This window comes from Physeter macrocephalus, chromosome 2 (assembly GCF_002837175.3).
Source record: "Physeter macrocephalus isolate SW-GA chromosome 2, ASM283717v5, whole genome shotgun sequence".
NCBI lineage: Eukaryota > Metazoa > Chordata > Mammalia > Artiodactyla > Physeteridae > Physeter > Physeter macrocephalus.
Genome location: NC_041215.1, coordinates 111,047,426 through 111,067,817, shown reverse-complemented (window position 1 = coordinate 111,067,817; position 20,392 = coordinate 111,047,426). Strand labels below are relative to the sequence as shown.

General features: G+C 39.5%; 1 protein-coding gene across 3 annotated transcripts in view; it reads right to left on the bottom strand.

The window, feature by feature from the left end:
* Positions 1-20,392, bottom strand: part of CCNYL1 (cyclin Y like 1) — a 36,665-nt gene that overhangs the window by 4,809 nt on the left and 11,464 nt on the right. Inside the window, exons 3-8 of one of the 3 annotated variants that reach the window (XM_007110646.4) lie at positions 20,090-20,124; positions 14,586-14,686; positions 11,026-11,061; positions 8,314-8,365; positions 7,223-7,342; positions 3,272-3,342 (exon numbers count right to left, since the gene is read on the bottom strand). In XM_007110646.4, coding sequence (XP_007110708.1) covers positions 3,272-3,342; positions 7,223-7,342; positions 8,314-8,365; positions 11,026-11,061; positions 14,586-14,686; positions 20,090-20,124 — 415 coding nt within the window. Of the gene's footprint in view, positions 1-3,271; positions 3,439-7,222; positions 7,343-8,313; positions 8,366-11,025; positions 11,062-14,585; positions 14,687-20,089; positions 20,125-20,392 lie in introns of all 3 variants that reach the window. The other 2 variants (XM_007110645.4, XM_007110647.4) reach the window with 2 other exon arrangements.

Below are 20,392 nucleotides of genomic sequence, written 5' to 3'. Positions count from 1 at the left end.
AGAAGACAAAACCAACACAGGACAATTTTAGTCGACTGGGCTATCATCAAAAATACCATCCTGAGCTACTAGGATGGCTCTAAATACTGTTTTGAAACAAATAATGGCTACCCAGCTGGATTAATACCCTAATGTTCAAACAAGGTACAGCTATTTGTGGTCCTTTCTGCATCCCAGCACTTTGAGTTTGGGACAAGGGGGAAGAGGTTATGGCCCTCTTATGCACTCATGCTGCTGACTCAGGGGCTCATTCTTCAGACTTCCATTAGTGCAGCTGTACGATTCATGCTCCACACTCACTCACAAGGCCCCCGCTATAGTGATCAGATGAAAGGAATGATGTATGCTGTTTATTAGCTCTGAAGAACTTGCAGACATTTTCACCGGGCTGATGACAGGAAGGGGCTTATTGAAGTAGAGAGGAGCCAACAAAAGGAGTGGGCACATCACCACGGCAACAAATGGATCCATCGAGAGCCACTGCTATTATCTCTGAGGGGGGAAAACTCTTGAGGCAACAAGGATTCATCTCAAGTAAGTAAATAAATAAGCTACATTGGATGGGAAAGGGAATCCCCTCCCCCTCCCCCCGCCCCCCCGCCCCCCCCCACTCGGTGCATGGGGCTGTGTCAAAGGGCATAATGCAAGTTTCTGTTCACCTTAACCTTACTAGGGTGAGTTGTCGTCACCATGACAGGACAGGATGCACTTTTTAAGCTTAGGAAGGCAGTAAGATTATGTCTCAGCTAGACTAAACCCACTTTACGATATGACCTCCGATAGAGCGCTTGTTTCCCCCGGTGTTAGGAGAGCAGCCCAGCATGTTCAGACCTACGGCCCCTTGCCAGGACAGACTGCACACGCCCACAGGGGGCGAATTCAATGAAGTGGGAAAGCAGGGTGTTGGGAGCAGGCTTCTGTGACCATATCCAGCCATTTGCTTGCCAAATGTTTAAGTAAATAAATATAAAATTAGAGTAAATCTTACCACTTTTCACAGCAATCACTTCAGAGAGTTGATTATATAAAAAGGATAAATACCCAAACATGCGAGTGGCTTATTTTACAATACATTTGGTTTCTTGGTTTTAAAGTGTTACTATTTTATCCATTGGATAAATCAACAGATGCTCCATGTTCTCCTGTATGGAGAGCAGAGTATGAGCAGAGATGAGGTTTCTCATTTGTTGAACTTCAAACCTAACTGAACCTACTTCCAAAATTAATTTCCTGTTCATAGGGCCAGAAGTCTATAGAAATGTAAATCAGATAATGTTTTGATAATCAGCTAATCAGGACTTAATTTACTACAGGAATAAATGCACTTCACTATCCCTTTTATATTTTCTCCACTAATACACTTTAATTGTGTGGAAATACAGTACTTCATAGGATTAACATGTCTATTAATAGAGCTTTAATCACTGAAGAAAAGCATTATGCCTACAGAATATGCATCTTCTGTGTTTTCTGTTGTTTTTTAAATGGCTAGATGGCTGAAGAGCATACCATTTACAGGCGCAGCAAATTTTCTGAACAGCAGCTGCTCAGTTTAACTTACTCTTTTGAAGGGAAATATATATTTAACAAGACACATAGATGTTAGAAAGTTGTAAGGAAAAGCTGATAGACAGCAATTTTTCAATTCAGACTCAAAATGAGACCATTACAAATAGTAGTCAACAGCAGAGGGATGAAACAAATGTGTATTAAACACTCTGTTGTGATGCTTTCCAACTTCCAAAGATCATAAACAAAAGCAGCCTATTATAAACATAGCTCCTGGTGATTCTCTGTTCTACACAGAAAAGCGCTGTTTAGAATTAGTTTCTTCGTAGCTGGACACTGCCACCGATGCTCCTGGGCTCACATCTATGAACACCCACACATTTCCCTGCATGTTCTCTGATGTTGTACCTGGAACCAGAGCCCCAGTCAGCTCAGTTGCAGGTTCTGAGAAAATTTCAGCTGCCATCATGGCAGGGATGGTGTTCACGATTACAAATTTTCCTTCCTTCAAGGGACCAGTTTAAAGACTGAGGATAGTGTTCGTCAACGTCACTTTAGTTTCTGCAACTTCCAAAAGCACTTCTAGTCATTTCAAATTCATTATCTGCTGTTACACTGTTTGCTAAGATTGCTACCAGCAATATCACCATGACCACCTGGTTTACATTATCACCAAAGTGGACATTTTCACCAAAAGCCACTTTGACAGCTACTGACAACAGTCACTGGTCCCTTCTCTTAGTCACAACTTTCCTCGCTTCAGCTGTAAATATGCACTTTGGTAATTCTGAATTATCTAGAGTAAGGGGCAAAGGTAACAAAAACAAACTCTTGCCCCTGCCTGCCACCTTGATCGGCCTCTGCTGTCCAATATAATCAAGAGGTGTCCTTTCACATTTTCCTGAATGCCACCCACAAAGGCACTTTCACTGTCAAGCGGGCGCTTCCTGCTGGAAGTACCTCTCTGGCTCACCCTGCTTCCCACCCCTGGGGCCCTTCACCAGAGCCAGACTGGAAGCCTGGTGTTTCACGCCAATGTGAGCGTGCCATCTGTGAGGAGAACCTGCCTAGTTAACTTAAGGCCCCACAAAGTGCTGCTGTGTTTGCTGAGTGCCCTGGGTGAGGCCCCAGTGATGCTTCCCGGACTACCTGAGAGGCAGGCGTTTCCTAACTCAGCAGACTTTAGGGGAGGAGACAGGAACACAGGGATCTGAAACCTTTATATGTGGCTACCTGTACATCATAGTTTCTGTAACAACAGAACCTCAGATAAAAAGGAGAAAAAGACCAGCAAAAGCAAATACACAATGTGTGACTCAGGTTGAAATTGTAACCTGTCAGTAGTCTAGAGCCCCTAAGACCTTAACAGTGGCCACTTGCTTCAAAGACCAGGCATGTGCCCCTTAAAAATGGACTGGACCTGGTAGACAGCTTTAAGAAAGCTGTGAAGTTACTTACTGTACCATGTTGTTCTGGTAGTGAGCTTGTAAAATGTTTGGCAAAAACCACCAGAAAAATAATTTCAATTTATCAAGCAGAATATTACAACAATAACACATCAAGACCTACCAATTAATGAGGGGAAATACAAATTGTTATACTACAGCTAGATAGAAAGAAGTCTGTAATTTTATGTCTATTTCAGCTCTCTGCACAATGTAACCTTTCTTAAAATGTAACATTTCTTAAAATGTAAACTTTATGGGAGCAAATGAGGTATTGGAAAATGGTTAGAAAGTTCACCATAACCTTACAAACTCACATGTCCTCAACTGTAATGTCCTTGAGGATCTGGCAGTAGTCCACATTCCATACAGCCTGATCGTCCCAAACCTTGGAGGCAAGAAGAATGGCTCCCAAAACAATTCTTTTCCAGTTAGTGGGGCAAATGTCGATCTCAGCATAAGTTAAAAGCCTTTCTAAGTAAACCTGCAAAAGTAGAGCACTGATCTTTGATTTTAGTTCAGTTTAAGTGCTGTGATAAGAATTGTTAGGAATGACAGATTTCATCTCTTTTTGACACGCCTTTTATTCCTAGGTTCTACAAAGACTTTGCTCAGCCAAGCCAAGGCCAGAGGCCAGGTCACAGTTGTAAGTCAGATATTTCTGTTAGTCTGATATTTCTACTCTGCCCGTGTGAATTTCCAACCCAATTTTGGTCACAGGAATGAAAGGACATCTCAGCAAAGGGCATTCTAAAGACACGCATTGTATTATTATTACCTACCCACTTGTAAAGGGCAGCACATACAGCCCAGTGTCGATTTCAACTGTTCAGTAATGTTTGAGTGCCTACCATGTGCAATGTACCTAGCAGACTGGTGGTGGCTGCATCGCGATTTTACATAGTCCTGGAGTGTGTAAAATTCTGGTAAGACTGAGCAACATCTTTATCTTCTCTTCAGAGTAACCAGTCCTTTTGTGGCACGAACTTGAAGATAAAAACTGGTGGTCAAGAGAGCCTCCCAGTGGCTGCTGTGTGGCACAGCAGGACAGGCAGTACAAAGGGGCTTTACAACCATCAAGTATTCCCATATTTTAGTGCCTTTTTAAGGAACACACATGCATACAAAGGGTAGTCCTTTTCATATCCCCTATTTTTCACATCTCCATTATCATTTCATTCTTCTTTTCTGTCTTACATAATCTGCAGCTTAGTCAATTCTTTTGGTTTTAAGCTGGGAAGAGCTGCCTGTGTCTGTATCCCAGCGGCTCCTCTAAACCTGCCAGTCTGTGAGATGATTTCATGGTCTCTTTTACATATATCAAATGTCTATCCTACAAAGAACTGGATGGACTTCACAGCTGAGTAAAGATTATAGAGGTAGGCTGTGATTTGCTGTTACCTCTGCAGAAGAGTATATATGCCATTTGACAAAAAGAAAAATGTCCAGTTTTAAAGAGTATGTTTACTCTCTGAGGGGTTATCAGATTGACAGCTCAGATCCGCCAATGCTCTCCAAACTCACTGTATTTTCAGACATGGGTATTGAGATTATATGTTCTTAGTGAAATTCTGCTCCCATTCCCCAGAGAACTCAGCACTCTCTCGTACCCTAAGAACGACTCTCCCGGCAAGGTTCAACTCTCTACTTTATGGGACTAATCAGAGGCACTGAAACGACACTGGCAATCTCTCAACTTCCTCTCGCCTTTATACTGGCAAGCTTGGTGCACGTGCCGATATTCATTTATCCCACTTGTCTCGGAGGAAGCGAGATTTCTTTCTTTTCACTGAAGCTATGAATGAAGCTGATTCCATCTCACTTCTGCAGAACACTTCCCACAGTTAGTCTCTTTTTGAACAACTTCTCCCTCCCTGTCAGAGGCTTCCTCCAGTGAATGCTTACACGTCCCCAGCCTGTCCCCCACGGCCCCTAGACGGCGTCCTCAGGGCTGAGGCTGGCTCCTCACCTGCCATCCTCTCCTTAACCCACTTCAGTCAGCCTCCTGCCGCTACCACTCTACAGAGACTACTCTTGCCATGGTCACCGGTGCCTTCACACAAACAACCCAGGGCTCTTCATCCCAGAGCTCCACTCCCCAGGCCTTCTCTCGTACTGAAAGAGCACTGCCACACGCCCAGTCGCTGGGACCAAAAACCTGCACTTGAGTTATCCTGTTCCCGTCTGTTAGAACTTCTTGTTATCTCTACCTTCACTGGTACCCTGATCGCTTTTCTGTCTGTCACTTCTGACTTGTATCGCTGCCACTGCCTAACTTCTCTGCCTCCCAACAGACTAGTCTGTTCTCCCCAAAGCAGCCAGGAGAGCGCCTCTTAAATTAAGAGTACTTTATGCGCCTGCTCCAGATCTGCCAGAGGTTTCCCCATCAAACAAATACCTTCTTCCCGTGGCCTGCAAGTTACAAGGCTCTGTGCGGTACGGCATTGTCCTTCTGTGACCTCATCACCCATGTTCTTTCCCTCATTCCCCACACCGATCACAATGGCCACCTTGCTTTTCCTTGAACACAAAGAACATGTTCCTGTCTCAGAGCCTTGTACTTGTCCCCTCTGCCCGTAATGCCAGCGTTCCTGATCTTCCTCAGCTCAGCCAGGTCCTGGGTTCAAACGTTACCTCTTTAAAGAGGCTCTTCCTGATCTTTCTAGTAAGCCCCTCTAATCACTTTATCCCTGTACCTTGCTTTCTCTTCATGGTTTTTTACCACTACTTGAAACAGTCATCTTTTAAAAAATACTCATTAAAAAAAAACTTATAGTTTGCTATACACCTGAAACTAACACAACACTGGAAATCAACTGTACTCCAATAAAAAAAAAAAACACAAACATTTACGTCTTCCACACTTGCTCCATAAAGGCAAGAACTTTATTTATCCAACCTATTCTCTCCTCCACCCCCCATATGTAGGAAAGTGACACAGAGTAGGTATTCGGTGGGTATTTATGACATGAGCAACTTCTTGGTAGCATTTAGCGTTTGGACCGCATTCTCCTTCTTGAACCTCTTCTGGTGTCTCTTCTGATTCTCTGCTGGGTTTCCCCACCACTGTAGCCACTCCTCTGGGGATTTGTCCCTTAAGTGCTGACAGTCCCTACAGATCTATCTTCTACCCACTTTTTATTTTACATACTTTCTCTGCATTTGAACAGCTACACTTAATTCCCTCCCTCTAGCTCAGATTCATGCTCCAATCCCATATATTCAAATGATTACTAGACACTGCCATTCTGCTGTCTCGCAGGTACATCAAGCTTAACTTGTCTACAAAGAAATGCCCCTGTTCCAACCCAAATGCTCTCCTTCCTGCATTTCCTAGCTCTCCACATGCAAGCACCATTCCTGCCTCTCTCAAGCATGTGCTAAGCACTCCAAGTGGGCTGTAGCTCCAAGAAAAGGCCTGTGTCTGATCCAGTACCCACTGAGGGGTCTCTTTCCAAAAGGACAAGCCTCCTCTCCTAAATTCTGCCTTGACAGGAGCAGGCAGTGAGTGGCCTAAGTATTCCTTCCCTGCAGACCATGCAGCTGACTTTCCCCTCTACAGGTCTGCTATAGGGAGGAGTAAAACAATCCCAACTACCTCGCACTTGAATATGATTTATTATTCAAATGATAAAATCTTACCATAGGAATTCGGAATGGATGACAAAAAGGTCCTTACACAGCTGTAGCTTAGCAGGCTAACTAGAGTAAAGCCTTTTGAAGTACTACTGGCACCCTGATCCTGGGCAACTTCACATGCAGGCAATAAGAGGACAGCGGGGATGGTTAACACCATTATCCAAGGAACAGAGAATTGAGGGCAGTAGTTCTCAATCAGGACACACATCAGAACTGCCTAGGCAGTGCAGTCTGGGACTCAGCTTCAAACTACATGGAACCTGTTTCTGCCTGTGGACCAGATAGTTTAGTAATTGCCCCACCCTACCACCACAGCATGCGTCGTCTGTGTGTGCGTGTGTGCGCTGTGCGTGCATGTGTGCCCTCAGGTGTGGAAGGAGAAACCAGAAATCTCTGCTGCTGCCTTTAATAGCAATTGTTTTGTGATGAGAAAAGCAATGGCAACATTTTAAATCGTAATGATTATTAAAGCTCAAATGTGTATACTTTACTCTCTTTTGATAGGTTTCTCTTAATAAAGTTCTAATGATCATTTCAGGAACCTACTTTCATTTGGGAAAAACAGGACCATACCATGTGTACAAGACAGAAATTTCTACAGACGCTTTAGGAAAGAAAAAATATCTTACCAAAGTTACTATTGCACATTCAGCAGTTAGTTGTGCGGCACTAAAAAGAGTACGAACAAATCTGTAAATGAATTTGTGTTCAGGATCATGCTTAAAGTATTCCTCTGGAACCTTTTCTCGCTGAAAGGAGAAAAAATGCAGTATTTAAGTATCCATTGAAGAAAAATACTTAAAAGTACCCTTAAGATAGCAGTCTTCACACTGGGGCCCATGTGCCCCTTAAAATAATTTTGATTGGGTGACATGTCTTGTCGTCTTTTAAATATAAACAATGGGATCCTAAAATACCACAGAGATCCAATACTCACCACCATTCATTAAAAAAAAATACAGGCACAACCTCAGAAACTTTATGTATTTCCACCTTCCTCCCCACAGAATTCTAACCAAATGTAAACTATTGGGTTGGCCAAAAAGTTCGTTTGGTTTTAAGTAAAAATAAAAGACACAGTTTTCATTTTCACCAAGAATTTTATTGAATATATTCACTAACCAAACAAACTTTTTGGCCAACCCAATATTTTTAGGCTCAAAAGTCTTGCTGATCACCATATGTCATACTTTTCTGTAATCAACTTTGAAAACACATTTCCAGTATCCTGTAACCATAATGCTCCAAGAATGTGCTGTCCTACACAGCAGTCACCAGCCACATGTGGCTACAGAGCACCCAAAGAAGTGAATTTTCAAACTTTGTCATTTTAATTGGTTTAAAATTTAAACAGTTTTCTAATTTTCTTCTTAGAGGTCTTATCATATTAGGTTTATTTACAAAAATTTATATTGTTTGATGCTATGGAAAATCATCCTTTAAAAAGATACATTTTCTGTTACTTGGGTATGTTTACTTACCTGCTCACTATTCATACAATGTGCAACTCGGTTCTTATCCATCAACCCCTTATACAACAAGCCTTCGGTAAAATGACTAGACACAACATGGCGTGGGGAAGAAGACTTAAAGGAAGATGAATTTGACTTCGAGCTGGAGGAAGTAATTTTCTTCTAGTAATTAATTTCAAAGCAAATCAGCATGAAATAAACACAACTGTATAAGAGAAAAACACAACTTCAATAAAACTGACACTTACTGTGAGTGGATGTGATCTCTCATCAAAAATATCCAAGGATCTATCTGCATCTCTATAAAATAAGAATGTGCATTAAGAAAATTAATTCAGGAGTTACTATCTTAGTAAAATAAAATATCTGCTAGAAGTAGAGAGAGGGGTAGAGGAAGCTTAACCTTCAACAAAGCAAACAGTTTTATAAATTCTTCTCCTGGATTCCGCCCTTAGAAAGGTTTCTTGACCTATTTTTACTCAGCACATCAAGTTCTGTGAAATCTTTTCTACAACAACCAGCCAGAGTTGCCTTTATAAGCCCTGACCCTCCCTAACAGGCAATGCTAGTAAACCAATATATTTCACTCCTCTAACCTCACACTGGAATATGCAAGAACATTTTATAAAGCAGTGGTGGTGGGCAATAAATTCTTCTAACTTCAATGAAAGTGAATATGAGATCCATGGTTTTTTCCTGTTTTTTTCTCTTTAGTTCTTCATATTCTTATTGTGTATTTCTTCCTGTCTCTTTTTTTTTTTTTTTTTTTTTGTTTTTTTGCGGTAGTCGGGCCTCTCACTGTTGTGGCCTCTCCCGCTGCGGAGCACAGGCTCCGGACGCGCAGGCTCAGCGGCCGTGGCTCACGGGCCCAGCCGCTCCGCGGCATGTGGGATCTTCCCGGACCGGGGCGCGAACCCGTGTCCCCTGCATCGGCAGGCGGATTCTCAACCACTGCGCCACCAGGGAAGCCCCCTGTCTCTTTTAAATAGTTTGAGTTAAAAATATAATTGTCTTTTTATTTTAAAAGAAACCAGGCTTTTTATTTAAAATTTCACCACACTAATACATTGTGCTCATTTAAACAGCAGTTCTCTAAATGTGGGCTGCAGGCCTCTGGGATTCCCCCCTATCCCCTCTTCAGGAGGCCCAAGAGGTCAAAACTGCTTTTATAAGAATACTAAGACACCTGCCCTTCACACTGTGTGACATTTGCTATGGATGTATAAAAGCAAAAGTGGGTAAAACTGCTGGTTTCTGAGCATGAATCAAGGCAGTGGTACCAAACTGAATTAGAAGTCATTCAATTCTTCACTGCCACTTGCAGTTAAAACTCTGCTTTAAGAACATCCTTGATAAAAGAGTAAAAATTAATAGTGTTCTTAAACCTTGGTACTTCTTTTTAATATTCTGAATAAGTGGAAAGTATGCATTAAGCACTTTCACGTACTGAAATATGGCTGTGTTAAGGAAAAGCACTTGTGACTTAGTGGTAAGTCATTTTTTTCATCGAACACCATCTTTATTTGAAACACTTTTTTCATCGAACACCATCGTTATTTGAATGTACAACTGACAGTCATTCTTTCAAAAATGAACAAAGTGAGCCTGTCACTTCAAGAAAAATAACTCTAAAGTTATTTGTTGCCAATGATAAAATTCAAGCCATCAAGCTAAAAATATCAGGATTTTTGGAAAACTTGTACCTTCTATTGTGAACTTGACAACTTCTCAATACTTAAGACTTTTCTGGGCTTCCCTGGTGGCGCAGTGGTTGAGAGTCCGCCTGCCGATGCAGGGGACACGGGTTCGCGCCCCGGTCTGGGAAGATCCCACATGCCGCGGGGCGGCTGGGCCCGTGTGCCGTGGCCGCTGAGCCTGCGCGTCCGGAGCCTGGGAGAGGCCCCAGCAGTGAGAGGCCCGCGTACCGCAAAAAAAAAACAAAAAAAAAAACAAACCAAAAAAAAACCGAACAAACTTAAAAAAAAGACTTTTCTGGTAAGATTGGTGGTGATACTAACAAAAGTGAGTTTTTGACACTGTCTAAAGAAATGTGAACCAATACTTTCCAAATGACCAATGTATAATATGATAATATCACGTACAGGTAAAAAGACCTACTCAGTATGCATGACAGATCAATGGGTATTAATTTAACATAGTATTTACTACAAGTTCATTGATATGATTTAGAATTCCATTTTAACCAATTTAAGAAACTAACACATGCAGACTTTTGGTACAGTATCAAAGAATATATTATCTGAAGGCTTTAAAAATACACCTTTTTCCAACTATATATCTGCACGCGGCTGGATCTTCTTCATATTGTTTCTTTAGAATAAATGACTGAAGAGAGAATGGATATGAGAATCAGCTGTCTTCTATTGAGATACTTTTCTCTCAACATTTTTTGTTGTGGAAAATAGTTATTTTTCATTAAAAAAATGACTTATGTTAAACACTGGGGTTCCCAATCAGGGGTGATTTCGTCCCCCAGGGGACTTCTGGCCATGGCTGGAGACAGTTTCGGTTGTCGTAATATGGAGGGAAGAAGGTGCTACTGGCATCTAGTGAGTAGAGGCCAAGGGTGCTGCTGTATATCCTATAACACACAGGACAACACCCCACAACAAAGCATTATCTAGCTCAAAATTTCCATAGTGCTAAGGAAAACCCTGTTTTAACATACAATGGATTTAATTTTTAAAATTCTCAATTTCAATTTCTAATACAGTAAATTATCAATATAACCCATATAAACAAATACTCTTTGGGATGCTCAGTAACTTAAGAATTAAGAGTCCTAAGATAAAAATAAATGATTCACTTCAATATTGTAATAAAAGCACTCTAATAATAAAAGCTTATGCCAGTAACATCTATAGTTATTACCTAACGCTAAACTTGATACCTTGTAAATTAATTAGCTGGAATAACAGATAGGTTTTAAAAGAGCTCACCTGTTCTTTATGTGGTAATATATTGCTAAGGTCACACTGTGGAGGGAAAAAAATACATTGTAATAACTGATTTTTATCATATCAGGCCTGAAGACATCTTTTAAAAGGGGTTAGCAAGGAGGGAAGACCTTCCAGAGGCCCAGTGGCCCTGATATCCTCTAATTCAGAACAGTACACATGGGTGCTTTCCCCCTTGTTTTAGGTTCTTCGGCTTTTAGCAAAATTAGGAGACCTAAAATGCTAGATATGCTGTTAGAAGGCATGTTTTGGTTCATTATTATAATATATAAATTATTACATACTTCCCGTCATTTGTTCTTCTACCCACAAAACCTTCTGTCCTGTACAAGTTATATCTATCTATACACAAGCTTAAAGTGTGTGTGTGTGTGTGTGGTTTTTTTGTTAGCCCCTGCATTTCAGTTGATTTAGTTCGCTATCCACCTACCCATCCGTTTTCCATTATTTCCCTAAAAGTAAATAATAAAAGTGCTCTATACCAAAATGATTTAAAATCACTTTTACATAATTATTAGAAAATTTAATAGCAAAATTTTATAGCCACAAAACTGATGATAGGTCTAGCTATCCTGAAATAAGCAGTGCTAATAATACAGCATAATACTACACAGTATCCTATTAATGACAGGTATTTCCAAATTATTTTAAATAAAGTATTAACGAACAGATAGATACAAGTCCTTAGGTACTCTTTTTTAAGGTACTATATTCCTAAGTTATTCATAGATGTTGTATATTAGGCAACAAAGGGGTTCTCTGGTTAAGTTATATGCTCCCCTTTGTTCTCAGTGTCTAAAAGGAAACTCAAAATAATTGAGGGAAGGCAAATCTGAATTGTATAATAGGTCTACAGAATCTTAGCACTTGTATAAAGGCCTGTAACATTGTTAGCATCAAAGATGGATACTTCTATAGTGCTTCAAAGTTTCATCTTCAAATTGATTTTAAAATCACAGAATTAGAAGTTTTATGATGGAAAGGACCACTGAACTGTAGATGACGTTTAATTAAACAACCCATTTTACAGATAAGGGAACCAAGGCTTAAAACTGACTTACCCAAGGTCCCACCAATTATAAGAAGCAGTTCTCTTTCTCTTGCCCTCTAACCAAATAGTGGCTCCCAAGCTCAGCTGCATACTGGGATCATCTGAGAAGTTTAAAAACTGCCTGGCTTCTGCTTCAAGATGTTCTGATTTAACCGGCACTGGGTATGACTTGGGCATCAGGATTGTTTTTAAAGATCCCCAGATGACTGCAGCGTGCAGCAAAGTTCAGGAATGAATGAGTTAGGGTTCAGATCAGAGAATCACTCGGGATGCTTTTGTCCATATAATCATGCTTCACATCATTCCCCATCCTGTCAAAAAGTGTGTGTGCGTGGGTGAGGGTGGGTGAGAGAGAGAGACAGACAGACAGACAGACACACTGTGTCTTGGAGGCGGGGGCAGGCGGGTGGACTTTGTGCATCCAGAAACATACATCTTGAAAAGTTGCATAAGTGATTCTAATAAGGCTCACCTAACCCACTGAGAACAACTACCCCACTGAAAACTAACCCCATGATAAACATTTTCAAAATCATTCCTAAAAGCCAATTGGCCCTATTAATTTTCTCAATAAACCTTTATTTCACCAATAATGAATGTGATGAATGATCATTTTTAAAACTTACTGAGAGCAAATTAAAATTTACTGTACTTCCAAAAATTAGACTAGGTTGGAAAAAAAAAGGATGAAACCTACTTGTCTGAGCAAGGTTAATCTTTTTTTTTTTTAAATTTTATTTATTTATTTTTGGCTGCGCGGGGCCTTTGTTGCTGTGCGCAGGCTTTCTCTAGTTACTGCGAGCGGGGGCTGCTCTTTGTCACAGTGCGTGGGCTTCTCATTGTGGTGGCTTCTCTTGTAGCGCAGCACGGGCTCTAGGCGCATGGGCTTCAGTAGTTGTGGCACACGGGCTCAGTAGTTGTGGCTCGCGGGCTCTACGGCACAGGCTCAGTAGTTGTGGCGCACGGGTTTAATTGCTCTGCGGCATGTGGGATCTTCCCAGACCAGGGCTCGAACCCGTGTCCCCTGCACTGGCAGGTGGATTCTTAGCCACTACACCACCAGGGAAGTCCCTGAGCAAGGTTAATCTTCAAAGTACTTTTGAATTATATACTGGACATCAGGCTCTTTTGAATTCAAAAGAAGCTGTGACTCTAGCCAAAGTAGAGTGGTTTTTGTACCCACAGATTCAGTGTCTTGGCTGAATAAAAACATTCAGTGATTATGTGATAAGTGCCCAAACTCAGGACTTGAGAGAGAGATGGGGCTCAGTTTTTGCTGAAACGTGATTTGACTGCAACTATTATTGTAAGCAAGAGAGGAAAGTTACATTATTATGACTGTGAACTTGCTGTCTTTAATTAAAGTAGAAGTTACTGATAATTTAAGTAGCTAAAAAAAAAAAGCTGGCACATTAAAAACCAATTAAAAATATAATTAGCTTATAAACTTAAGACAAAAAATAAAATTAAGGATAAGGATATTAATATTTTCAAATAGCATTTCCCAAACTGTGTTCTGGAAAAATCAACATTCATATCCTAAGGAGATTTAATATTTCGTGGACAACCGCGAGGGAGGAGGCAAGAAGCTCTGCATCCCGTTTGGTTTTTTTCTCTTAAATAAACTTGAAAGGTTCATCATTAGGGTGTTTTGAAAGTGCGTCTCCGATTGTGGACTATGAGGTGCTCCCAGAAATTAAGGAACAGTTTTCGTCATCATGACACTGTTCGTGTCTTCTTAAGTATAAGCCTGACCACAGCCATGTTTCCGAAACCTCATCTCTTTTGTTGTTCTCTGCTGTGATTGATACAGTTGTGTGTTGGAGATCTATTTATATATATAAACTAAAATTAAGTGTATCTATTAAGTTAAAAACTCAGTTGAACAAACTTCATCTACAAAAAAATTAAGCTTCAGTGTGTATTTCTTAAGACTGGTTTGATATATTTTCCCCCTCTTTAGGGGACAGGAAGGAGAAGTAAAATTTCATACAGAAATAGTGCAGGAAAAAAAATGCACAGTGGGATAAATCTGACAAAATCCAATTAAATTTAAATGCAGATTCACTTTGGTGCCAGTAGGGGACAATCTGTTCCTTCCTCTAAGAGTAGCTTCCAAAGTAGTATACATTGTTTTAGGACTACAACTCATAAAGAAATAATTTTTTCTAGAAATAGCCAATAAAAAGTACCTCTCTTTCTCATTATGTTCAACAATGTCTTAACAACAGAAATGCGTCAAATAAAGATTTATACTTTTTCTGGGATTTCTTATTTGCTAACTGGCTTTCCCTTCTATCATGCACTCTAAGATTAAAATGGAAACTGAAAATTCATATTTAGGTCCTTGTAATCAATATATAGTTGACACCAGTTTTTTAACCTGATCACTGAAAAGGACAATTCAAATGAATGAAATTATGTATGGCTAGGATGCTTTTAGCGATAAGGGGGTCTGTCACTCAGCCCTTGGCAACCTAGTTGTACTCACCATTTTATTGTGGTTCTAAGATTAGGCTGGCTGACTGTGCTGTCATCTAGAAATATTGTTGAGCATGAGCTATACTTTTTAGTAAGCTGCCCTGGAGATACCTGAAGGGGAAGGGAAATAGAAGAAAATGTCACAGTAAGTTAAACCTATAAAAGTGTGTTTTTTTCCTTGGTTAAAATGTCAAACGATAAAGCATTAAGATTTTTCTTACACTCCATGAACTGCCTGCGTGTGATATCATGTGCAGCTCTATGGGAAACCTCTACACTCTGACTGCCACAGACGAGCTTTGAGAAATGCGTTATAAAATGCTGCCCGATATATAGTACCTATTATCAAACCTGGCAAGCACCTATTATAAATTACCTTTATACTAACGTAAAAAGTTTAGAATAAGATTTCAGGGTTTTTTCCTTAAGCAATGAAATGCAGCTGAGATTTCCTATTTCTATTCATTTACTACAATAAAACGTAATGCTTTATATAATACCGACACAGGAGCATTTCACTGCAGTAAATGAACACCAATAATAAATGCATTAGTTCAGGAAGACTGTGACGAAACAAACGTTTTCGAATCAGAGGCTGGGCATGCCAGGGCTGCTCTATCACTAAAAAGCTGGGGGCCGTAAGTCTCTCTGGGCCTCAATTTCCTTATCTGGAGGACAAAAAGGTACTACACTTAAAGATTCTCTCGCATCCAAAAAAACGGATAAAACAACTCGGAGAATTTAACTTCTCACTTCATGTTTAAGTAAGACTGCCATTACATTACTCAAGTGAGAACCTCAGAGAATACTTTCCATTCATTTCAAAATTGTTCCTGTTCTACGTGTTACTTGACACTCCTGCCTCACCCATGCTGCTCAGTGCCTGCAATGCCTTTTTCTTCCTCCTGTCCCAGCAAGCTTGACCCCCATCTTCCCTCTAGGATCCCTTTGCCAGCAGGCACTCACACATCTAATTTACCAACTGTTTTGTTCCATGGTCTCAGCGGCTGGCATAGTACCACCCTCTTAAGTAAACAAGCTTCTCCAGGTTAGGAAGATTCTTCTCCTACCTCCAGCTACTGAGCACAGAATCTGGGACAAATCAGGATTCAACAAGTGTTTGAGAAATTATTTAAGATCAGTTACAACTGGAAGGTAAATCTTACTAAAGATACAAATTCGTGAGAATTTATCTGCAGTGGTATTGGATAGGTGACAAAGAACTTTCTGAGACCCTCTAGAGAATGAACTATCTTTAAAACACTTTAGAAGTATCCATTTATTTGTGAAGAGCCCATGAACACGGCAATAGTCAAATACTAAAATGGCCTAAACTATGTTAGGACAATTCTCTTCCTTAAAGTAAGGCCAATAACCAAATCCCAATCACTGAAAGCAACTGGAAGGAATAGTAGCATTCTTTAATACCACAGAATACAAACAATTTTAAAGCTGGGTTTTGTTTTTGGCTTTTGTTTGTTTACTAATTCAGAGGAGCCTTCCTTCCTCCTACTAATATAAAATAGTTTTCACAATGCTGTCACACTCTCCCATCAGTGTCCTCCACAAATACATGAAAGGTGAGGCAGGGAGAAAATCTAGTTGATGCTTTTTAAAATACAGAGCATTTAAATAAAAATTGCCAGTATCCAATAATCAGAAATATCCAAATGGTATATAAAACACCATTTTGCTTGTTTCAGATGCTTTATGCAAAGCCACTTATTCCTTATTAACAAAAAGTTTTAGATGCAACACATTTGAAAAGCATCACTATTTGGAAGACTAATTTCTCCTTCAAGCTAGAAATGTTTTAAACTAAAACTCTGATATGGTCCTTAAGCTATTTGGTTAATGTGTAATTAAAAACAGATACAGCATGAAAAATGAAAATTCACTCATTCAAATACTTTGATTCTAAATGAAGCAGGTTATCTTTTAAGGTCACTACTATTAGGGTATAATATGACATACACTACACGTAATAAAAGTCAATTCTGACCAAAAATCTATATATATGAGGGGAATAAAAATAGTAAGGAAATGTACCAAAATATAGACTAGTTGGTAGAGCTCTGGGTGCTATTTATTCTGTTTTCCTCTATTAAAAAATTTTTTTTCTATTATGAATGTATATTGATTTGTCTTTGGAAATATTAGTGCTAAAACATTTAAAATTTTTAATTAGATGTGGTCTATAGTCCTATGGGGGCTCATTTAATGTATCAGCAACTTACAGTCTACTGGCTCGATCCTACAAAAGAAACACTTCCACAGGCCTATTCCTGAAACTATTCAAACTTTCCAGCATCTAGTATTCACTAAAGGATGGCAGAATTGAAGCCTCTGAGCAAAGCCTAGATATATTAGCTGCCAGCAGATTACTTTCCTCTCATCTTGCTTGAAAATTTAAGATAACTGTCCTTTATGATTAAAGCCTTACCATTGCTGGCTCACAACCTCAATAAACTACACTGACACACATAAGGGTATAAAATGCAAATACATAAAAATCAAGTAGCAAAAAAACACTACTGACAGTTTAATGTTCATAGGTATTATTTCAAGTGGTCACTGAAGAAGAGTATTTATCTTCATTCAGCACTAAGGATGGAATAGATGGACTTTTACAATCTTTACAAGGGGAAAGCTTGCTTAGTAGACTTCAGGTTTAATGGTGAAGACTAGAAAATAATCATACCTAGGAGGCTAGTAAGTAACAACCCCCAAAACTTATCATTAAAGGCCAAGTACCTGTTGATATCCTGCCCCCACCCAATGACTCTTCCCACTGTGCCTACTGCCTCTGATTTTAACCCATTAAAAGAATAAAGCTGAAGTTCCCTTTTTTCCTCCCCCTTTTCACAAGTTTTAGGTATGTTGATTAAGAATCAATGACTTTAACTGAAAAATTTGTAATACTCCATCTGTGTTGCACATTAATGGACAATATGGTAGGGTGAGTGGTTTGAATAGAATTCATACTCAAGGCCTTAGTAGAAAAGTATAACATTCTAATTATAGGTATAATCAAAAATATTGCCTGAATTAATATCGTTAATTATATTGAATTAAAACTTCAAACTAAGAACCTATATTCAAAGAATAAATCTAAGTTTGAGCAGACTGACTACAAATCTGTTTCCTCTCCCCCTGCTTTCAGAGATATCATCTCACTAGAATTAAAGGCATTTTTTAAAAAGGCTATACATAAGACAGGATAAACAGCAGATGATTTTTAATGTTTGAAAGGTGAAAAGACTAGATAAAGGAGTGGTAGCTGACATGGCAGAACAGAGGAAGCACAACCTTGGTACCTACAGAGAGTGACTAGGACAGGAACAAGAAAACCAGTTTGTCTTACAGAACCCAAGGCAGACTCAGAGTTCAGAGGCGTGGTCCCCAAATCCTTGCAGTGAGGCCCATCAGTTAACAAGTTGTCCAAGTGATGCTTCCAATTAGATCTTAACAGCCAGCCAGGGACCATCACACGTTTGAGGGAAGCCCCCAACAAGTAAGAGATCAAAACAGGAAGACGGAATGGGACTTCCCTGGTAGCACAGTGGTTAAGAATCTGCCTGCCAATGCAGGGGACATGGGTTCGAGCCCTGGCCCAGGAAGATCCCACGTACCACAGAGCAACTAAGCCTGTGCGCCACAACTACTGAGCCTGTGCTCTACAGACCATGAGCCACAGCTACTGAAGCCCGCATGCCCTAGAGCCCGTGCTCCACACAAGAGAAACCACCGCAATAAGAAGCCCGCGCACCGCAGCTAAGAGTAGCCCCTGCTCACCGCAACTAGAGAAAGCCCATGTGCAGAAACCAAGACCCAATGCAGCCAAAAAATAAATAAATAAAATAAAATATAAGGATGCTTTAAAAAAAAAAAACAAAACAGGAAGAAGGAATTGATGGGAGAGATAAAGCTCAGGAGCAAATGAAAACTTGAAATTGCATCAGTGAAAAAAGAATGACAGGATATAAAAGAACTCTATGAATTGAAAATAAGGTAGATAAAACAATATATTCAATAGAAGGATTAGAGCATAGTCAAGGAAATCTCCAGGAAGCAGGACAAAAAGAAAATGCAAAGCAGGATGGGAAAAAAGTTAGCGATCTGGTAAGTCTAGGACTTCCAACATCCGAATAATAGGAACCTGGAAGAAAAAAACAGAATATCAAAGAAACACACAAAAAAGGTCTATACCAAACCAAATTATGAAATTTCAAAATCCCAGGGAGAGAGAAGGTACTAAAAGGTTCCAGAGAAGGAAGGGATGGGGGGAAATGACTAAAATCGGTAATGTACAATGTATCATACAATGTCAACAGGTTTAAGAGCAACACTGTAAATGAGAAGATGAGAGGGAAATGTCTTTAGAACTGCAAAAATTAGTTTCAACCTAGAATTCTATACTTTATCAAATCGAAGGAGTTTCAGAGAGGCTAGATCTCTATAAACTTTCTGCCCATGTGCCCTTTTCCCAGGAAAATGTGCTCCAGTAAAACAAGGAAGTATAACAATAGGGAAACAGAATCTAGGACATAGGGGATCCAACACAAGAGAGAAGAGTTATGTGAGATCCCAGATGACTTCACACAGATATCCCAGGAAAAGAGGCACAGAGCAGGCCTAGGGGAACACTAGTCTATATGGGAGTAAGAAGACAAAAGATTGGGGAAAAGTGTCTCCAAGAAAAAAATGGAACAGATGTGGCTTAGTAGACAGAAAATATTTTTGATAGGCATGTGACAAATGTTAAAACATTTTGGGGAAAAAATAGCTGTTAGAAAACAGGCAAGTGAATATAGTCAGGAAATTAATTCCACAGAAAAAATGAAGAATGTGAAAGCAGGGAGACCGGGCAGGGAGCTACTTACTGCATCTGGCTGTGTGAGATCACATTGGCTAGGAAAAAGGGGACTGGATTATCCTAGAGAAGTGCAGAAGTGCTCCAATTTCATTAATATTTAAGAAAAAGAATGAAGGGTGTACAAGGAGGAGGCACAGTCAGAGAACTATATGGCTCAGCAATGCACACACAAATTTGCAGAGTTGTAGTAATGTAAACATTGATTCTGATTTAATAAAAACTGATACATGTTGAGGGGACAGAGGGAGGGAAATAACATCATGGTGGAGTGAAGAAGCTAAGCTTTCACCTGCTATGACAAGAAGTCAATGGACAGTGCTAAAAATTAACTTACCTATTATACTTTTATTACTTTGGTTAAAAAATAAGATCAAAAAAATAAGGCAAAAGAATTTAAGGCAGATCTTTATACTACAACCATATTATTGAAATTTAACTTAAATGTCAGAACCCTTAAAAAATGGGCACTACTAAGTCAAAGACTTCCCTGAATACATTTGATAATTAGGAAAATAGAGATTTAGAAAATCTACAAAAAAGATTCTACAGTATCGGATCCATCATATTTTTTAGGAATCATGGCAGACATATTTTTAATTCAAACTATTAATTTCTTAACTTTTCAACTGTTTACTTACATGGTTTAAATGGTTGCTCTTCCTCTTTTCTCGCACTAAGAATAAAAAAAATTAACTGATGAATTCTGATACAAATGCCATAGAAAAATAAAAGTAGTTGCTAATTATTTGATGGATTACCAATAACACAATGAGATAAAATTCCATTCCATTTTTTAAAATAATTTCCAACAAAATATATAATTTAAATCACCCAGCAAGATGAGTCCTGTAAATAAAATCTAAAAACTTAGTTTTACTTTTTTTTTTTTTTTTTTTTTTTTTTTTTGTGGTATGCGGGCCTTCCTCTGTTATGGCCTCTCC